The 19,389-nt window shown below is 38.7% G+C and overlaps 1 protein-coding gene across 5 annotated transcripts in view; it reads right to left on the bottom strand.

Moving 5' to 3' along the window:
• The window catches only part of si:dkey-237h12.3 (teneurin-3), a 216,822-nt gene that overhangs the window by 39,848 nt on the left and 157,585 nt on the right, over window positions 1-19,389 (bottom strand). For all 5 annotated transcript variants that reach the window (XM_047353423.1, XM_047353424.1, XM_047353425.1 and 2 more), the window contains 4 exons: window positions 12,780-12,899; window positions 10,229-10,490; window positions 9,214-9,481; window positions 6,958-7,101 (listed from right to left, as the gene is read on the bottom strand). In XM_047353423.1, the coding sequence (XP_047209379.1) occupies window positions 6,958-7,101; window positions 9,214-9,481; window positions 10,229-10,490; window positions 12,780-12,899 (794 nt within the window). The remainder of the gene's footprint in view (window positions 1-6,957; window positions 7,102-9,213; window positions 9,482-10,228; window positions 10,491-12,779; window positions 12,900-19,389) is intronic.

Genomic DNA, 19,389 nt, shown 5'->3' with positions numbered 1-19,389 from the left:
CTGGAGTCCAGGCAGAACGAGGCAAGAGGAGGCTTCTGCACAGGTCTTACACTACAAACGATGAGAGAAAAAGTCCTCAGATGTTCCAAGTGGTGCAAAAATGAAGCAGGAATCACAACAAAGTAAGATAGCAAATGTTTGGAGATAAACTGCAGTGCAGCAGCACAGGACCACCGCTTGCTCACATGTCTGGTAAGGACATTAGTCAAGGTGTGGAGCATTAAAGAATCAATACTTGAGCAGCAATGAAGGCAAACAGTGATATTTGGATTCATCTTCTTGTCAACTCAGGATATCGAGTTGAATTTCCCACCCAAAACCCCATGTGTGCAATAAATCCCTAATGTCAAAAAAGCCGGACTGCTGACTGAATCATTTCACTTGGAAGGAAAAAAATGTAAGGGAACAAATTTGGGTGAATAAAACTCTTTGTTTAAGGGAAATGTAGTGCCTATACACCCCAAAACCTTGAGTGTTTTGAAGTGGTTTGAATAAATAGTTCTTGTGGCTTTCAAAACATACACACCTAAGGGCAACTTACAGAAGGAAATTAACTTAAGCGTCATGTGTTGTTGGAGGAAGCTGGAGTATCTGGAGAGAACCCAGGAATGCTGAGGGAGAAATGCAAACTCCAAGCAGAATGACCCCAAGCTGGGGTTTGAACCTGCAACTGCGAGACAACAGGGCTACCAACAACACCACCATGGAGTCCCTCAGCATATATTCAGTCCCTGAATTATTCATATCCCGAGGAGACATACTGACATACTGATTTATTTTCATTTAAGCAAGAAATGTATTAATGATAAGAAACGAGACCAGCATCTACTAAAAGATACATTCACAAGCATATCATAAAAGAAAGATCTATATTTATCTTTACTTTTTAATAAAAATATATAAAAATATTTATAACCTCCTAAATAATCAATGAAAAATAATTTTAAAAAAAGTGTTTATTTGCATTGTAACAATCAAAATCTTTTTAGAACTGCTGATCAGCAATTTGCATGTTTCCACTTTGAAAATGTATCTTTGGTAATAACCTCCAAGTCTTTGAGGTTGGAAGCCCTCATTTCCATCCCCCTAATCTTTAACTCCCTTCACAGATTTTTATATCAGATGTAACTTAATAACAATTTAATAACAATAATTAAGTTAATACTACTTTTATTCAGGAGAAATGTGGCAAAACTTAAAGATTTAGGCAGGACTGTGGGTCCAGCTGTTCTGTTCCTGGGCTCAGATGTTTGTTAGAGAACATCAGGGGTTAGGTTCCAAAACAATAACCCAGGTTCTGAACATCTCAAAGAGTTCTGTTCAATCCATATTCAGAACATGGAAGGAGGACGGACAAACTGCAGACATACCAAAACATGGGCGTCCATCATAACTGACAGGCCCAGCACAGAGAGCATTAATCAGAAAAGCAAGCAAGATGGCCTGATAATTTGGAGGAGCTGCAGAGATCAACTGCTCATGTAGTGTAATCTGCAGACAGGACAATTATTAGTCATGGACTCCACAAATCTGGCCTTTATGGAAGAGTGGCAAGAAGAAAACCATTGTTGAAAGAAAGCCAAAAGATGTTCTTGTTCCAATTTGTCACAAGTAATGTAGAGAATTCAACAAACATATGGAAGGAAGAGTTCTGGTCAAATAAGATGGAAAACACTGTGTGTTCGAGAAAACTAACGCCAAACATCATCCTGAACAGGCCATCCATATCATGGTGAACCATGGTGGTGGCAGCATCATGGTGTGAGATACTTTTTACACAATTTAAGTGAACTAGATCTATCTTACAAAGAAAAATTGTATGTTTATCTACAGAAAAGATGGCTTTACAAAGTATTGATTCAGAGGCCTGAATTCAAGGGTAGACCTTTTAATTTGCCTTAATTTACGCAGGTGACTCAAAGAGAACCAGTTCTCATTGGTTTCAGATTTGTAATGGTAACAAAACTCTTGAAAACCATTTATTATTTGTCTCCTACTGCACATTTATGCCAATTGATGTTGGTGCATCACAAAATTTATTTCGATACATTTTGCATTGCACTTTACACAAAAATAAAGCTGAAATTATTTTAGACTGCTGTCTAGCAGTAAGGACAGGATTGAGAACGCTCTATAAACTGTGTTGCCAAAGTTTTGGATAAAAAAAATAATCCAGTCCTACCAAGAATACTATGTTTGGTTGAACTGACAGGACAGCAGCATGAAACTATTCTGCAAACAATATTACGCCCCTGTCAGGAAGTAATTGAGACAGAAAGCCACAAGTTTGCTGAACTATTTTGGTGCATTTTAAATTTAGACAGACTTTGCTGTGATTTTTTTTTTTCATAGCAGGACAAGTGAAAAATGTGAGGAAATGAAGCCCTCGGGAGACTGCAACATTTACTGCGCAGGAAACACTCCACGCCGTCTAGTCTTTGTTTTATTTCTGTAATCGCTGTTTCCATGTGCAACAACAAGCCCTCAGCATGACAGTTTTAATGCAAGGCGACATTTGGTTTTCTGACATCCTCAGATGCAGTACGGCTCAGTCTAATAAAGGATGCAGCAAAGCATTAGCATATCACACATGCTGCAGCTATCTGTTGATCATGAAGGCATCTCACAACAACTCCAACTGTGATGCTGTTGCTGTGAAGGCTTTGGAGATGGCTGTGCTCTACTTTGAGACGGGTTGGATGAAACGAGAATGTACCGCCAGCAAACAGGCATATTTGTGTTCTTTCGCTCACTTCACAACATTTAGGTTCTCAATGGCTTGATAGATCGGGTTTGGAGATGAGCTCGCGAGTCTGTGCTTTTTGTTGCTAGAAAAAGATGCAGGACAAAGCAGCATCAAGGTGTCAACATAGTGAAGAAGCAGACTCTCTATTCTACAATCTTATAATGATGAGAACATATTTTTCTTCATTCTCTGTGATGTTATACATGTAGTACACGTGTTTAGTATTAACAGCAGTGTATCTGTAATGCTCTTGTGAGATGGTTTAAAATAAAACTACACTGAAGAATAAGGCAACACCTAGGCTATTTAAACACACCTTCTTATATATCCAGACCTCCTCCTGGTGTTCAAACGACAACTCACAAAAATTATTTCAGAAGTTTTTGCTTAAACTTTGTTGAATCTGGTCAAAAAGAAAACAAGTAAGAAGTTCTGTGGGGCCTGGAGAGAATTTGTGATGAGCCTCCAGAACCTGTGAGGACATCCTCTTAAACCTGACGCTACATCACAGCTGAGGGGATACTCCTCAGAGTCTTTAAGATCCAAGACTGCTTGTCTATATTAATCTTTAGTCATCAGGAAACCTTTTTACTACTTAAAACATTTATACGCAGCATGCATGGTGTGTCATGCAGGTTGCGGCAAACAGGAACCTAAAGGAACGTAAAGGAACCAAGCAGATTGAAGAACACCTCATGCTCTAACCTGCTTTAACTGTGAGCCAACCTTAAAGGGATGTTCACTATGCCCTAACAGCTTCTCAAGGCCAGACTGTTAAGAGCTAAAGGTTTTACTGAAGCTTTTTTGTTCTTTATAGAATTCACTACTCCCAAGACGCAACTCTGCACAGAGAAGTAAATCAGAAAAGTGTGATACTCCTACACTGAATTTAGTGTGAGTGTGACCTCGAAAAGTGAACATAGCTGTACAGGAGACCCCTACAGAGTGGAGGCCATCATGTTTTGCTTTGTCTTCTACATGATTGAAGATGTTTGTAAAGACTCCTCATGCTAACAACTCCATGCTCCCAGGAAGGAATGAATTTGTTTGTCACATTTAAAGAATGAAATGAATGCAAACAGAAGAAATGAAAGCTGTTTTATCCAACTCTTTAAAATGTATCTCAACTAAAAGCTGGTTTAAAATAGGACATATGTTAACAATGTTGCTTTAGGACAATCTATATCCTGAAAAAGAAAAACCCAGCATTAATTGTGATTTTATTATGTTATAAAATACAAGTAACAAATCACAGACATAAGGTTTTTAAGTTACCCGTCTGACATGAACAGGTTTACTTACTGATATTTTGTGAGTATAAAACAGAGCTGCCTGTCACAATACTCTTTCTCAATTCGAGGTTTGATACCAAGCTTCACAACCAATGATAAATTTAACCTAATTTTCAATAATCTACTTTGTCTAGTATAAAGTAATATGCTAATCTGCCTCATAATTTCCAAGTAGAGCTACTGCATATTAAACTGTGAGAGAGTGCTGACAGAATGTTGCCAAGTCAGATGATGTCTCTAAACAGGTAACAGTGTGTTACAACAATAACACAAGCCAGTACATGATCTGCTGAAAGTTTCTGGGCTTGTGTATTATTTCTGCACAGATCAGTATCTCATCAGACAGGTATCATCGTTTAATGCACAATGATTAGTCTCAGCAGAAACAGGTTCACATTTGGACTTCTAATTAACATGTTAGGTGTTGAAAAACTTTTGACTTTGAATTAAATATCTACTTTTAAGACCAGGCTTTTCGACAAAGCCTATAGTTGAGTGAGAGTGGCTTAAGTTATCCTGAGTTGTCTCTGTAGTCATGCTGCTATAGGTTTAGGCGGCTGGAGGACATGATGGCTGCTTTTCCTTTCTCTGCTACTTTCTCCTACTACTCTCTGGTTATGCATTATTTGCAGAGTTCTCTCTTGTTTTATTTCGATAGAAATTGTGTCTGCAGTGTTTTGATGTTTTGCTGTGTCTCCTTCTTGTAAGGTTCCATCACCTGAGCTCTTGCTGCTGGTGACTACATGGTCTCACTCTTGGCTCTCTACACTTGGCTCAGTGAATCTGTGGTTAACTGTCTCCTTCCTGGACAAAGTCACTAAATAAGCAATCCTATTATTAACAATTTTGACCTCTGTTTTCCACCCCACAATGGCTCAGTGTTTCACTGTTTAGCTGTTTCTCTCCTAGAGGACGCCACTAACTGAGCTACTGCTGCCATTACCTCTGTGTCCTCTGTGTCCATACTGAACCTGGTTCTGTTGGAGGTTTCCCCTGTTAAAAGAAGTCAATCTTTCGACACATACTTCAGTTCAGTATGAGGGATTGCTACAAAGTCAATGATTGATTGCAATAAACAGGGCTCTTTTTTACCAACTAGCAAAATGTGCAAGATTGAGTTGGATTTTAATGGGAGGATATAACTGGACAGTGCATTGAGTTGATTTGAATTGAATTAACTGGATTCTATAACTGAAAATTTATTTAACCATTTAGATTAGAACAGTTGTAATTTGGCTTCATGTACAGTTAAGCCCAATATTATTCACAACCTGGCAGATTCAGATTTAAAGTCATTTCCAATCAACCAAGTTTAAGAAAGGCAACTCACAAAACATAATAAAACAGTATATGGGTCAGTATTAGCTGGCCTAAGCGAAAAATCGAACCGCATCAAATCTTTCCATAATAATGAGCATTTCAACAAATTACATGTAGGGAAATAAAGCCTGACACAGAAAATATTTTAGCACAAAGGTAAGGTACAGCTATATGAGCTGTAAGCTGAAAACTTGAGTAGTAGATCTGGACCTGGGTCAGAACTTTGCTAGAATCTTTCCTGGATTTTGTTTCAAATAAACTGCAGACATTGTTTTTCTGGAGTAGTTCATTAGTCAACCATGACATTTCTTCTTTTGTATTAAAATTGTCCACTTTCATAATTTTTTAAGTACACATTATGCCATCATGGTCAGTCATTGGACAGAAATGCATGGAAGAAAAGGGTTAAAGACCAGAGTAATGTTTGAAAGATCTCCAGAAAGCCACAAGAACTATTTATTCAAACCACTTCAAAACACTCAAACGGTGCAAGGAACATTCAAGAAAAATCTCAATCAAGAAGAAGCCTCAATAAATGTAACCACAGACACAATGCATTTGTTGCTGGAGCTCTCGAATATATTGAGATCAACACCTGTGAAGTAAAAATACTCTTATATGTGCTTCATTCCTGTCTGTTTTTGTCATTATTTACTACTCATAAATTCTATTTGTAAGAAAACATAGCATGAACCAAAATAATCCCTCTAAAATGTGCTAACACTAGTGTTTAAGCACTAAACAAAACTAAGAATGATCACAGAAAGCCCAGTCAATGGAAAGAACAACAAAAATGCTCACATACTCCAGTCTGACTATAGAGCCAGCCTGAATATTTTTGAGATGACAAGGAAACCAAATTGCAGTGGACAACTGGAACAACAATTGTGCACCATAGAGGTTTTAATGTCAAAACAGTGGTTGGCAAACTGACAACAGACAGCAGCCTGAGGCCCTGAGGCAGACTTCTTAGTAGTGCCTCCGTATTACTGCCTCCACTGCAGCCACGCTCTGAAATCCTTAAACAGTGTGCTGACTGAATTTCTCAAGTGTGACCTCCATGATGCTGTAACCCAGCGGTGACTCTGCTGTATTTATACTTGATTGTTTTATTGTGTCTGTGAGGCTTCCTCATGTGTCTTGCAGCAGCTTGACAAAGACCGACTCATGTCCGTCTCTGGTTACCCATGACATGTTTAATGATGGAGCGAGGAATTAATTTTGTTTATTGAACTGATGTGAGAATTAAACATGACAGCGTCTGTTCAGCAGAAGCGTTCCCTTCGAAGGCAGCAAAAAGCCGTTTTCTTCCTAAAATAGCTGAGTGGTGTTGAATCATGACGAGCCCTGCACCCTGCTGACTTGCGTGCTGATTTATTCAGCCATTACTGTGAGTGATCGGCCCTTCAAAACTCTCCTCTATTATCTCCAGATGGGATGACGAACCATATTTCATTCTGATTCAAGACTTTACTGCGGTGATTCAGGGTAAAGACCACCTGCCTGTAACCTACAGAGGCACCTATCTCTGCCCAACAGACACACACACACACACACACACACTCACACACACACTGCGGGTAATGATTAATTTCTTACCATTTTGGATGTCCAGGATGTGATGTTTGTCTAACATCCAACCTCCCATGTTGGAAGCATCCAATTCGTAGCCTTGTATCACCGCAGTCCTCTTCTCCCAGAGCACCACATCGAGGCAGGACTCATATTCATACCCCACTGACACTGAAAATAATGGCAGGAGATACCCACGGTGAGCAGGGCTGCAACCTTTTTACTTGACACTTATAGCAGCAATGAGGCTTGTAGCTCCATAGACATTGAGCACATGTTATGGTTGTTTTATGAGTCCTCTGGCTGTGCACTTCTCCACCAGCTGGGATGATTTTAGAAGACCTGTGGGGTTTCTCCAGCTCACCTGCTCTGTTTGAATTTGATGTGCTCTCTACTTATTTATCTTTTGTAAATGCAAATAAAGCAAACCTGTGTGTAAAGTAGTGGTGAATCACTTTAACAATAAAGACTCAGATGGAGCCCATTAAAGTAAACATCATAATCGCTGTGATATGTGTAAAACCACGAGCAATCTGATTTTTTTTCAATATTCGATACTTATAATACAATTCTGGATTTTTGTAGAGTTTTTGCAATTTTGTCAGAAATGTTTGAGGATCAGAGTTGGGCAGTGATACAGTATTGAGGTACACCATGGCAACTGTGTAAAAACTGTGTAAAAACTGCTTTAAATTTGCTGTTGGTCATGAAAGACAAGCTAACGTTGTTATGTTGGTTTTTGTGTATTAAGCCAAAGCTTCTTGGTAACTCTTCTTCTGCTGCAACTGTGACAGTGATTCCCAAACATAAAGAGCCACTCTGCCATGATGAAACTCCAACTGTTGTGTTCCATATAGCAGAACAAGTTCACTTATGCAATAATCTATTTAGTTTAGTTTTTTTGCTTTGAACACTGGTTCTAGAACTGGTGTACAAGTACTGGCAACTGGGCTATTTTAAGAGGTACTCGTAAAAACATTTTAGTATTAATTATTGGCAAGGTAAAAAAGGAACAAATGAAGTGATGTAGCAGTCAATAGTGAACCCGCAAACAAGCCCTTGTGGCTCCTTCTTTGTTTCCCTCTGAAGTTGAAAATTGGGAAAGACAAGAAATGCATTCTAACTGTGTTCTAGTTCCAAATTAGTAAGATTAGTTCAGTGATGTCCTCAGTGGCCAGAGTAACTACGATGAGCAATGGAAGTTAATAATGCATTTTTGTGTATTTTGCACCTGTAAGAATTGCAGCAATATCATTACGAAAGAAGGTTGTTCAGCACTTTGTGTGTAAAGGAGATTTAATGAGATCCAATTTGTTAGAAGAGCAAGTAAAGTGTGTTTACAACTGATGCTGAGGTTAAGGTAGATAAGAAGCCTCCATCGTTCCCACTCGGAAACATTATGGAACCTTTATGTCAATTTTTCCAAGTTCAAGCTTAGGAATTTCAAGTTTTTTAGTAAAAATGGAAGTCAGAATGACAATAAATATATGTTTTATTTGGAAAGCTTGGTAATTATTGAAGTGGTAAAAAAACGAGTGGATTGGATCATGTTCTATGATGCAGTTTCAGTAATAACACAGTTCTTTGTTACGTCTTAAACCCAACAAAGTAATGTTAGAAATTTTTTTAGAAACCCTTTAAAACCCCTTCTTATATGCAAATATTATAGATCACCAGAGCATCTAGGCACATGCTAATACTGTAAAACACATTTGTTTTCGTTCTGTTAAATCTTAATGGTATTAAAACATGGATTTTTCCCAAACCTAATGTGGATGCTAGTGTTTCCATATTCACGTATCTAAAACAAGCAGAGTGCACACATAGAATCCAGGATTACATTTTATTACTTATAGTAATATGATGTGTAGTTTATCTTCAGTCATAAGTATAATAGTCAAGTGTTTTCTGAGTAAAGAATAGCTCCAATTTATGTTTTTTCTACTTACTCCATGCAGATTTTTTTCAGGCCACTGCCTCATAGGCAATATTTTCATTCTTGCACAGCTGCTGAAATATCATACATGCAAAATAAACAAGTCAGCAGAAAAAACATTGGCCTTCAAAAAATGCCGCACAGAGGGATTTGAGGATTTCACACCAACTGCTACATCTTTACGGCTCATGGTAAACAAAGCAGTCCCCAGCCAAATAATCTTCAACTGAAAAACAAGTCAAATCAATTTCTAAAGGTTCAACCAAGGTTCAGAGCCTGAGGGCATCTGACAGCAAACTTCTGCTTGCACAACATCTTTAGTGGGCAGCTTCACAGCAGGAACTCACCCACAGCCTCTGCCAGGCCAAAGACCTTCTGATTGTAGGCGTCTGTTTTATCCCAGATGAAGGTGTAGGAGAGGTCGGGGAAGGCTGGGAAAGACTTCTGGAACTGACGGCCCATGACGGCCACCATCAGGTGGACTTTCATCAGGCCAAAAGGGAGGCGATCCTGGGTCAGAAGCACCTTGAGGATGGGCTTGTAGCCAGCTGCCCTGGAGCTCAGGTAGACCAGGTTGAGGTCACTGCCTGGTATGGCCACTTGCTCATGAAGCACCTATGATTTTAATTAGCAGTCAGACTGGTGCCAAAAGCACAGTGTGAAGAGCAGACATTAAAAAACACACAGCTAAACGGAGCAATGGGAGTCTGTATTTAACTTAGAGAATGGCCCTAATTACAGTTTATAAAGTTACTGTGAAATCTGCAAACACTGTGCAGATAACTGTGGTGTGTGAGCAAATTGGGTTCACCCTAAAGGCAGCAGTTAAGTTTTTTTATATCAGTTAGCACAAAAAAAAAAATCAAATACTGTATGACTAATAAGAGAAACTGTCTTTTTAGGATGTCTCACTTTGCACCTGAAGCTGCTATTATGCAAAAACACAGCAGTTTGCTTTTCTCAGCTGAAACTTGGCACAGATATAGTTGGCCCTGACAGTAAAAGCAAAGGCTGCAGTCATATTTTGTAGTTTGGGATTTCACTAAACTGGCCCCAGACTAAATTATTAAGCTGTGCTGCTGGAAGACAATTTATTGCTTAGTATTTGGGGAGATAGTTCAGTTCCATAAAGACCCAAACGCCAGGCTGAAAGGCAGATTGGACCCTGTGCAAAATAAGCAACACGGGCCGCTGTGAAATGAAGATAGCATAATCATAACGGCAGCCTATAATATCTGGATCAGACCTGAGTGAAAATGTAGCCATCAATTCCAAAGCAATCAGATATGAGGTGAATTTTGAATTGGCTATAAAAACACTGAAAGGGGATGTCTCTGAGTCACCTCTGCAGCATCCTCTCACCTGGGTCTCAGGGATGATGGGGTTGTCCTCTGGGGAGGTTTTGTACAAGGTGGAGAGTGGTGAAGCCAGAATGTACGGGTTGGGCTTGACCAGGCCAGTCAGGTAACAGCTGGGGATGTCGTTCTCTTCCCTCTTCATCACCACTGTGTCCATCACATGGAAAACATTCCAGGGCAGCCACACTGTGCGGTGCGTCGACGGGAACGGCGCCCGCTCATAACTCAGGGTCAGGCTTGCTCCACCGTTAGCCAAGAGGTCAAACCTTCACAGAACAGAAATATGTGGAAAAACACAGAAATTCAATGAACTACATTATTATCTTCATCACAGTATATTTTATATTCATCGAAGGTAAACAGATTCTTGGTCTTAAATGAAAGGAACAGGGTGACAGATTGTAATCCAATTCATTGTTTCAGTGGACCATCTAAACTGTTATATGTGCAGTTAAAATGATTGAACACACTTGATGTTTTGGTAAGAATTAGTTATTTTTCCAACTGATCCCACGTTGGAGGGAAAACGTACAAATGGAGATGTTGGGTACATCTTGATTTTGAATATTGCTTCATTCCAAGTAGTCAATGGTATTCAGGGTGAATGAAGAATTTAAACTCCTCAGCTAGAAGAGCTGAGGAGCAAGAAGTTGAGTATAAGATTAGATAATTGTAAGGATTTTTGAGATGAATGATAGAACCTGTGGGGTGGGTTAAAGAAAAGAGAATCAGAGAGGACTCTGGACTCTTGACCATCTTTAGAGATTGTTAAAAGAGGAAAGGCCAAAGATCCCTCTCCCTGTAAGCTCTAGCCTTTTGAAATGTTATAGGTGAAGACCTGGTGCTTCCCTACTGGCAAAAGTGAGCGTACAAAGTATTCAGAGCGAAAGTACCAACGATTTTTCCATGGGTGATTTTGTTAAAAACTATTTTTTAGCGTGGGATTTTTTTTACCACTGGAAAAATTGTAATCTCATAAAATGTTGGATTATTTGACATTATCCATGTGATTATTTTGCTGCAATGAGAAATACATTTATTATTCATACAGCCTTACCAGGGGTACCAAGTTTCTCTGCATCTTGTTAATCAGTATTTATCTTAAATGTATGAAATAAATTTAGCTGAAATAAAGACATTTTTAGAAGAATATTTTCTTCTAAAGTAATGAGTAGTGGAAGTATTTTAAAACGATACCCAAGGCCAGAATTTGGATAAAATAAATCTTGGTTTAATTTCAAATGAGAGCAGGGGACAAAGGCTAGAATATTGCCCCCATGGGTATTTTTTCCAGACCACCAAAGCAGTGAAACTTTTTCAAGTAAGTTCCAACCATTCAGTCTCCATTTAACATTCTCATTCACTGAATCTAATTTATTACTTCTGTTCAACCAGGCATGGCGGTGGCAGAAACGTTATGGCTGAATTTGGTTTGGAGCAGGGCGGAGGGAGGAGTCTGGGGAGTTTCCTCTGGTGAACTGATGTTAATTAGTACGACATTACTCAGGGAAAGTTACTGGTTTGGAAATGAAGGGCGAGCCTTTGAAGTGCTCTATATATTCAGTGAGCTCAACACCCAGGGGGAAAAGCATCTGTGTGGTGACATTGCATGCATTTTCACGCACAAAGACACTCACAGGTTTCAGTGCATTTGCACTTCTCATGCACACCACCCATATCCAGAGTGACACACACACACACACACACAGATACATGTGCGCCAACAGTCAAGCTGTGCAGCTGACCTAAAACAGCTTCCTTCTCAAGCTCTCTCCTCTTTTGGGCAGTGGGGAGCTCACAGCTGCAAGAGGCCATGCTTTGATGCTGCCCCCCCCCCCCTTCTTAACACACTGAGCGGATCTGTTGGCTAACCAAGTGTGATTATCCCCTACCATTTATCACGGTTCTTGTCAGAGAGTTACAGGGCGGAATATCTGAAGAAATCAGCTAATCCTCAGCCATACGCGGACCCAGGGACTGTGATTCATAACAACAGCTGCACAATTCCCGCCACTCAAAAAGCCTTTTATTCCACACTGGCAACACATAAACGTGGCCTGTAGGCGCTGAATTGGAACAAAAAGTCTGGTTAATAATTTTGACAAACAGTTTTGGATGTCAGAGCTCCTCCTTCAGCCTTCCTGTAAGATATGCAACATATGTTTTCCTTGTATATGTTTGCACTCCCGTTATTAAGGACCTATCTGTGGTAATAGCAGGAGAAGGTCAGACAGTAATCCCATGTTTTACTACTCCGCGGGCAGATTGATTCTACCCTCACTGATTCAATGCATTTTAAACAGCTCGGTTCAGAATGGCCTCCACCATGGTGGCATTTGAATGAGGAATTGTTCTAGGGCACAATGTGCTGCTGTTCCTGTTTGTTTTGGAGAGCTTTTTGAGCAAATGCCGGGACAACTGTCCCACAGTTGGATGTCTTTTTCCAAGATGTCCCAACGCTGGTTGGGGGACAGCGGTGCAGGTCGAAAAAAATCTTTGAAATCTTAATTTCCTTACTTACCTCTTGATGAATGTGAAAACAGGGAATTGCTTACATGCCATCTTGCCGGGTGATCGTGTATCCATAATGTGGATAGTGCTGGAAAGACACGTTGACTCCAATCAGTGGCGTCCCATCACCCGTTAAGACCTGACCCCGTACGACTGATACCAAGCTGTGAAAGGAAACAAACAGAGAAGGAGCTGAGTAAACAGACAGTGACGGTCAGCGACAAGCGACAAACGGCCAATGTTTCAACACGGACTGTCACATCTTGGCCAGCGGCAGGAAAAGAGAAGTATGATTTACTGAATGTCAGGAACATACACGTCAGTGGTTGTTACTCATGCTAACTTACAAAGTCTGTTTATAGCTTTTAAAAAGTCATAATTTATACAAATAAGGGCTTCTGTTAACATTTTGCAGCATCTTGCACCTCTATTGCAACATTTATTATTCAAGAAAGCATAAAGAAGGAAGTCTAGTTATGTATGAGTAAGCCTCCTTTCTTGACAAGTTGCAGCATACAACACCATTACAGTTCCTAAGGTATTTATGAGGATGTAACAGTGAATAAAAATTCAAAGAGCACAAATGGGGTACATTTACAGATTACAATTTTGTGATGTCTATGAATAATTTTATAAGGCTATGCATTATGTTGTATGCAGAGCCCTGCAAAAGTATTATCTTGAGCTCGTTAACTTGTTTATTTTGTAACGTTACAAGAACAAACTTCAATGTTTTGGCTTTGATTTAATGGAGCAACACAAGTAGGGTATAACTGTGAAGTGAACAGAAAACGATACACGGTTTTCAGACTTGGATCCTGGGATCATTAATCAGCCCACATGAGGCAGAATTTTGCAGAACCATCTTTTGCAGCAAGTCTTGGTGGATGTCTCTACCAACTTTGTACATATATAGGCAGACATGTTTGCCTGGTTTTGCAAAAAAAATAAAAAAATAAACTAAATTCAGTCAGATTGGATGAGGAGTGTCTGTGAAAATTATTGTTCAAGTCTTGCCACAAATTCATGATTGGATTTAGGTCTAGACTTTGACTAGGCCATTCTAACATCCAAGAATGCTTTGATTTAAACCATTCCATGGTAGCTCTGTATGTTAAGTTTTGTCAAAATGGAATCACTTATGAAAATAATTCCATCAGGTATTTAAACATAACATTTTGAATATAGGCCATAATGCTGTATTTTAGTTTCACCTGACCAGAGAACTGTCTTGCTCATGTTTGCACATGGCATGTGGCAAACTGTAAAGGAAATTGGTGGCACTGTTGTTTCCTGGTGTTAGGATCTGCCATTTTGGACTTTGTTGTGGTTTTGTGTTTGCTTACTCTTCTGTTACGTGTTTCTATTTCTTTGGGTTTAGTAGTCATGTCTGTTTATTTCCTTCTGTTTCCTGATAGTTTTGTTCTCTCTCCTGCCTCCTAGTGTTAGTAGTCCGTTCTCTCCTCGCCCATAGTTCCCTTGGTGGTTGCTTTCTCATTTATTTATTACTTAGAATGGTTTTCTCCTTGTTATTATTATTATTATTACAGTTCTCTTGCTTCCTTGGGTTCTCTAGTTTAGTTTCCCGTTTAGTGTCTCTGTGTTTGTTTATGGTTAGTTTATTAGTTATTGCGGCACTCTTCTAGTTTATTAGTTTCTTTTCACTGTTCCTCCTCTTGTCATTAGTTTCCCCTTCAGTTATTATTTACTCATTGTTCGTCTTCCTTTATGTTTGTAGTTCTTCCCAGCCTTATCCCTAGTTTAGTCCCCTGTGTTAGTTTCTATTGTTTCAGTTCCTTCTTTAGGTTAGCTTGTAGTTATTGTTTGCCACATTACTTGGTTCCACTTATTGTTTATATTTATTCTAGTCTTCGCTTTCTCTGCTCCCTTCCCAGTTAGTTTCAGTCAGTGTTTGTTTGGGTTTCCTTTATGGTTTCTTTTGTTAATTCTTATTTGCCAGGTTCTTATATCTTAGATTGTTATAGTTTTCTTAGATCTGTTTCTCTGAGTTTGTTAATTAGTCCCTTCTCCCATGGTTTAGTTTTGTATTAGTTTCACCTGTCCTTCAGCCTCCCTACTTCCCATGTCACACCTGTCCCTAGTTCTATTGATTTCCTGTCTTTCGTTCCACATTCTTTTCCCTCTGTATATTAGTTGGTCTGTTTTCCTTGTTCCTTGCTGGTTTGTTGGGTCACCTTCCCTGCGTCTAGTTCCCTTTGTTTTTCCGTACTCTGTCGGACCTGGACACCTGTATGCTCTCGTTACAACCTGCCTGCCTTCTGTTTTGCCAAAGTTTAGATTTAAATAAATCATCGTTCTGCCGTCTCCTCGCCTGTCTCTGCACTTTGGTCCACACAAACCCTCAACTATGACACCTGGTCCACAACTACTGCTTTTTGTTTTTTTCTCTCTCTTTCCTTTTTTTAAACTTTGTCTCTTTAAATTATTGTGACCTGTCTTATTTGCTGCCTGAGCCAGATACCACCTGTCATGCATTTAATTTAATCAAATATATTGTGCAAAGGGGAGTCTTGTTTTTACCCTGTTGTACAGCAAATCTGCCCCTGACACCCTAAGACATCCAGCACCACACCTATTATTCTACGGTACCAGGACAGAACACATTAAAGCCAAAGGCCTAGCAACAGAAGCTTGTTTAAGTAGAAAGGTGTAATGATTAGCCTTTGTTGTTGGTTTATGTGCACAGTCAGCTGTGTAACACTCTAAGCTAAAGGTTAATATTGCATCAGTCAAATGGCCACTGATCAATATTGGCCAATTTCTTTCCTTGATCAGTTCTGACCATTGATTTGAAGGTCAAATACTGAAAAATCTGATTTTTTCCCCCAGTTCATTAAATCAAAACTAAGAATTCCCACTATTTTTAGTCCATACATGCATCAACACATCAAAGAAGTTCTTTGATGAAATTGTTGATTTTGATTTCAGTAAAAATCATATAAAGGACATTTTTTGGGGGTGGATTTAAAACTAGTACCTCTATCAAAGAACATTTTTCTTATATGGTCAGCATTTGTTGGAATTATTTCCTGAATTAAAACAGAATTTTCACAAATAATATTGTTTTTATCATTAGAAAGAAAGTCAGAGTTGGAATGAATTAGAATTTAAATGACAAATCAGAAGAAAACTGGAAATCAGTGTTAGCCAGGAAAGGCCTGATTGGTGTGTCTCCAGTGAAGGTGAAACCTGAGACGAATATCATCAATGTAACATCTGTGTGATAAAGTAGAAAAATTATTTCTGATAATGAATATTCTTATTAGGCTGATGCTGCTGAATGAAAATGTTTCTCTGAGTTGCATCTGAAAGAACAGTGACCCACATGATTATTCAGGGAAGCATGTGTGGTCTCAAAATCTTTTTTCCAGTGTCATACCAGAGTTTCATGGCTGCATTGTTTATATCAGTGGTGATACTCATGATGACAGATATTACATCGACAAGAACAGTGTCACAAACTCTTCAGCTCTGTTACACTCTTGATGTTAGAAGCCAAAATGCTTGGTGGCTGACGTGTCAAGAGACACTTTATAGCAATTCAGAACAACGAAATACAACGCCGAAGGCAAAGAGTCTAAAAAGACTAAAACAAGAGTTCCTAAAAGGAATATCATTGCTGCAAAACAAAAGAGAATAACCAAGGAAGGTTTAGTAAGGTGAAGATGTGAAGGAAAGCTGCAATTTATATTCAGAAAACACAAAATCTTCAGCCCTGAAAATGTCAAAATGTGAAGGTTTCTGCTGAGAAAAAAACAAAACATTTTTGAATAAGTACAAGAGATTCTTCAAAAAACATTTTCAACGAGTACATTTGCCACCATCCACTGCCTGGAGCTGCTTTGTATAACCCACACCTCGGTGCAGACCAAACATTAATGTCTCTGGAGCAGATAGGGGGGGTTAAATACATCACTTCAGGACACCACAGTGGTAGACAGTCTTCTGGGTGGGGGGGCATTATTCCAACCACATTGTCATCAACCCCTTTTATAATATTCCTGCTGGTCAATGGATTTGCTTCTGGTCCAAAAGCTCCCCAGCTCCAGCTCCTCCTTCCCCACTTTCACCCAAAAAAAACAACCTGTTTTTACTTTTTTTTATGGATTTGCTCTATAAATCACAGACTCATTCATATATGATTTAAGCTCCTGGTATTCTGAACCATTTTTCAATATGACTGCAGGGCCTTCAGGTAGAACTGGTCTAACACAGATTCCCATTGCTAAATCCATGCTTGTGGAGTCATTTGTTAGGTCAAACCTGTGTTTGAAGGTAAAACGGAGGTAGACAATGTAATATTTCTCCATCAACATTTACTCATTTACTGTATCTGAACTGCAGAGGGGAAATTTAAAGGTGTTCCCACTGCATTTGTCATCGCTGGGTAAAAAGTGCTCATTTTGCTGCTTTTTCTCCAGGTCATTACATATATGAGACAGGGATGATCAACAGCATGAGGCCCTCTCTTATTTCTCTCCTTGCACAACGGTCTCCTATCGTTTATTTGCTAGCTAAAAAAAAGAAAACAGAAAAAAAAAAAGGCCACATAAGAGCTTACTCTTTCTTCCCCGTGTCTCTATTCATCTTTGGAGAGGCAGACGGATGATGCGAGAAGTGAAGCCCACAAACAAACGCAAAGTAACACCACCTGCTGAAACTCCAGAAATGAATCATAAAGTACATGCATTCTTATCTGTCACTGTCTCACACTGGCTGCAGAAAAACACCATCTGAATACCCAGTGGGAGACTTGTGTGGGGACATGCAATACGACTGGGGAACTGTTGTGGAGGAGAAGGTTCTGACGAGGGGAGGGTGACGCTACACCACAACACATGTTTTATTCCCTCTGCTATGCAAGAGACAAGTTTACTGGCGAGCTCTGAAACAAGACCGCACACTGAAATCGGCTCCCTTTCTGATGGCTCACACAATGGCTTGTTGGAACAAAATAGAAGGAGATGAATGACCTCTAAGTATTTCCAATTTCTGTTCTGTCCCACATCAAGCACTCTGTGACTAACAATCGCCGCTGCGGAGGGAAGTCTTTATCGTCATTGTTGCAGAGATTCAGACGCTTCTTTATGAAGTTAACTTTTCTTTAGAACCAGAAATGTTATCAAAATGAGCTTTGAAACAAACTGTAACATTACTAAGTTCTACTTTTTCTGTTAAAAAGCATTCATGCATAAAGTTGAGTTTTTCCCTCAGAATGATAACAATGGAAAAAAGGTAATTAATTTTGTCATATTTAGCAGCACGCCTGTTTGCAGAGCAACTAAAATTCTGTTTTTGACTACAAAACTGACTTTGGAGAAAAGATAAAAAGCCAAATGAAATTTTTAAGCAATAGAGCTAATGCCACAGCCAGACATGAAACCCACAGTAAGCTCAAGACAATGAGGATGAGGATTATTGAGAACCCGGTTGGAGGGAATTGCCTCATTCTATATTTTCAGTAAAGCACACTATTTACATAAAGATTACTTTAAACTGTTGGATGAAATAATCCCAAAGCCTTCAGCACACAGTTGGCAATCATTTTCCTCTCCATCAGTCCCCCCAAAAACTTTCTGTTTCTGCGCAAATTTGAGTGCAAAACTGTCTCCTTGCTTCATATATTGATTTAACTACTTATTGTCTTTTTTTGTCCTTTACATGAAACATTTCAATCAGTTCCTTCAATTTGGACAAACAGCCCGACCCCTGTGGAATAAAAGCAAGATGAATAAAATGTGTAGGCACATAGTATAAGCACAATTATATATATAGATCTATAAAAAAAATGGTGCAAACTCAAAATGTGTTTAAAATTACGGTGGTGCTGAATGCATATGAAATATGCAATAAATAAATGGGTAGATAATAAAATGAACAGTAAAATAATTAAATATGTGAATATTTAAACAAACAATTACTTAAATAAATAAATATGCAGATAATTAAATAAATAGATAATTAAATAGTAAAGTAGCTTCATTTATACAGCACTTCTAACAGATACAAATCACAGTGATTTATAAAGGGAGCATCAACATTAAAACATATTTGAAAAACAATTAAACAAATATAAATATGTTTAAATAAGTAAATTTACTTAGAGAGTCGGAAATAATTAAAAATACATTTGCAAGAAAATATGACTTCGTAAAATGTGGGATAAACCAAGAGACCTTCCAGAGACAGGCTGACAAAAACAAAATGAAATATTTTATATCCTTTGAAACCAATATTAAATTATTCTTAATAATTTCTTTTGACCTTTTAATAAGGTATCATAAATCAACAGTAAAATACATCAACTTTTTTCACAGCAACAATTAGTAAAAAAAAAACCATTAAACAGAAACCGTCACCTTCATGATTTAGAAACTAAAGGAAAAACTCAACACTAAACTTGCACACCACACAATGAAGTCGATATGTGGACTTTTAATACATTTTTCATACAGACACCAAGGTTCCGACTGCGTTTGATGTTCTTTTGTCGGAAGAACAGTTTCAAGCAAGCAGAGCCTTCTCGCTAATATCAAAGACTTTTCTTGTAAGAGTTGCAGCTTCAGACGTACAAATCTATGATGGTCAGCCCACTGATGATAAAAATATGTAAAGAAATATTTCTAAAACGTT

This window comes from Girardinichthys multiradiatus, chromosome 23, assembly GCF_021462225.1.
Source record: "Girardinichthys multiradiatus isolate DD_20200921_A chromosome 23, DD_fGirMul_XY1, whole genome shotgun sequence".
Classification (NCBI taxonomy): Eukaryota; Metazoa; Chordata; class Actinopteri; order Cyprinodontiformes; family Goodeidae; genus Girardinichthys; species Girardinichthys multiradiatus.
The sequence above is the reverse complement of the archived record's forward strand: the minus strand, read 5'-3'. Positions and strand labels throughout refer to the sequence as shown.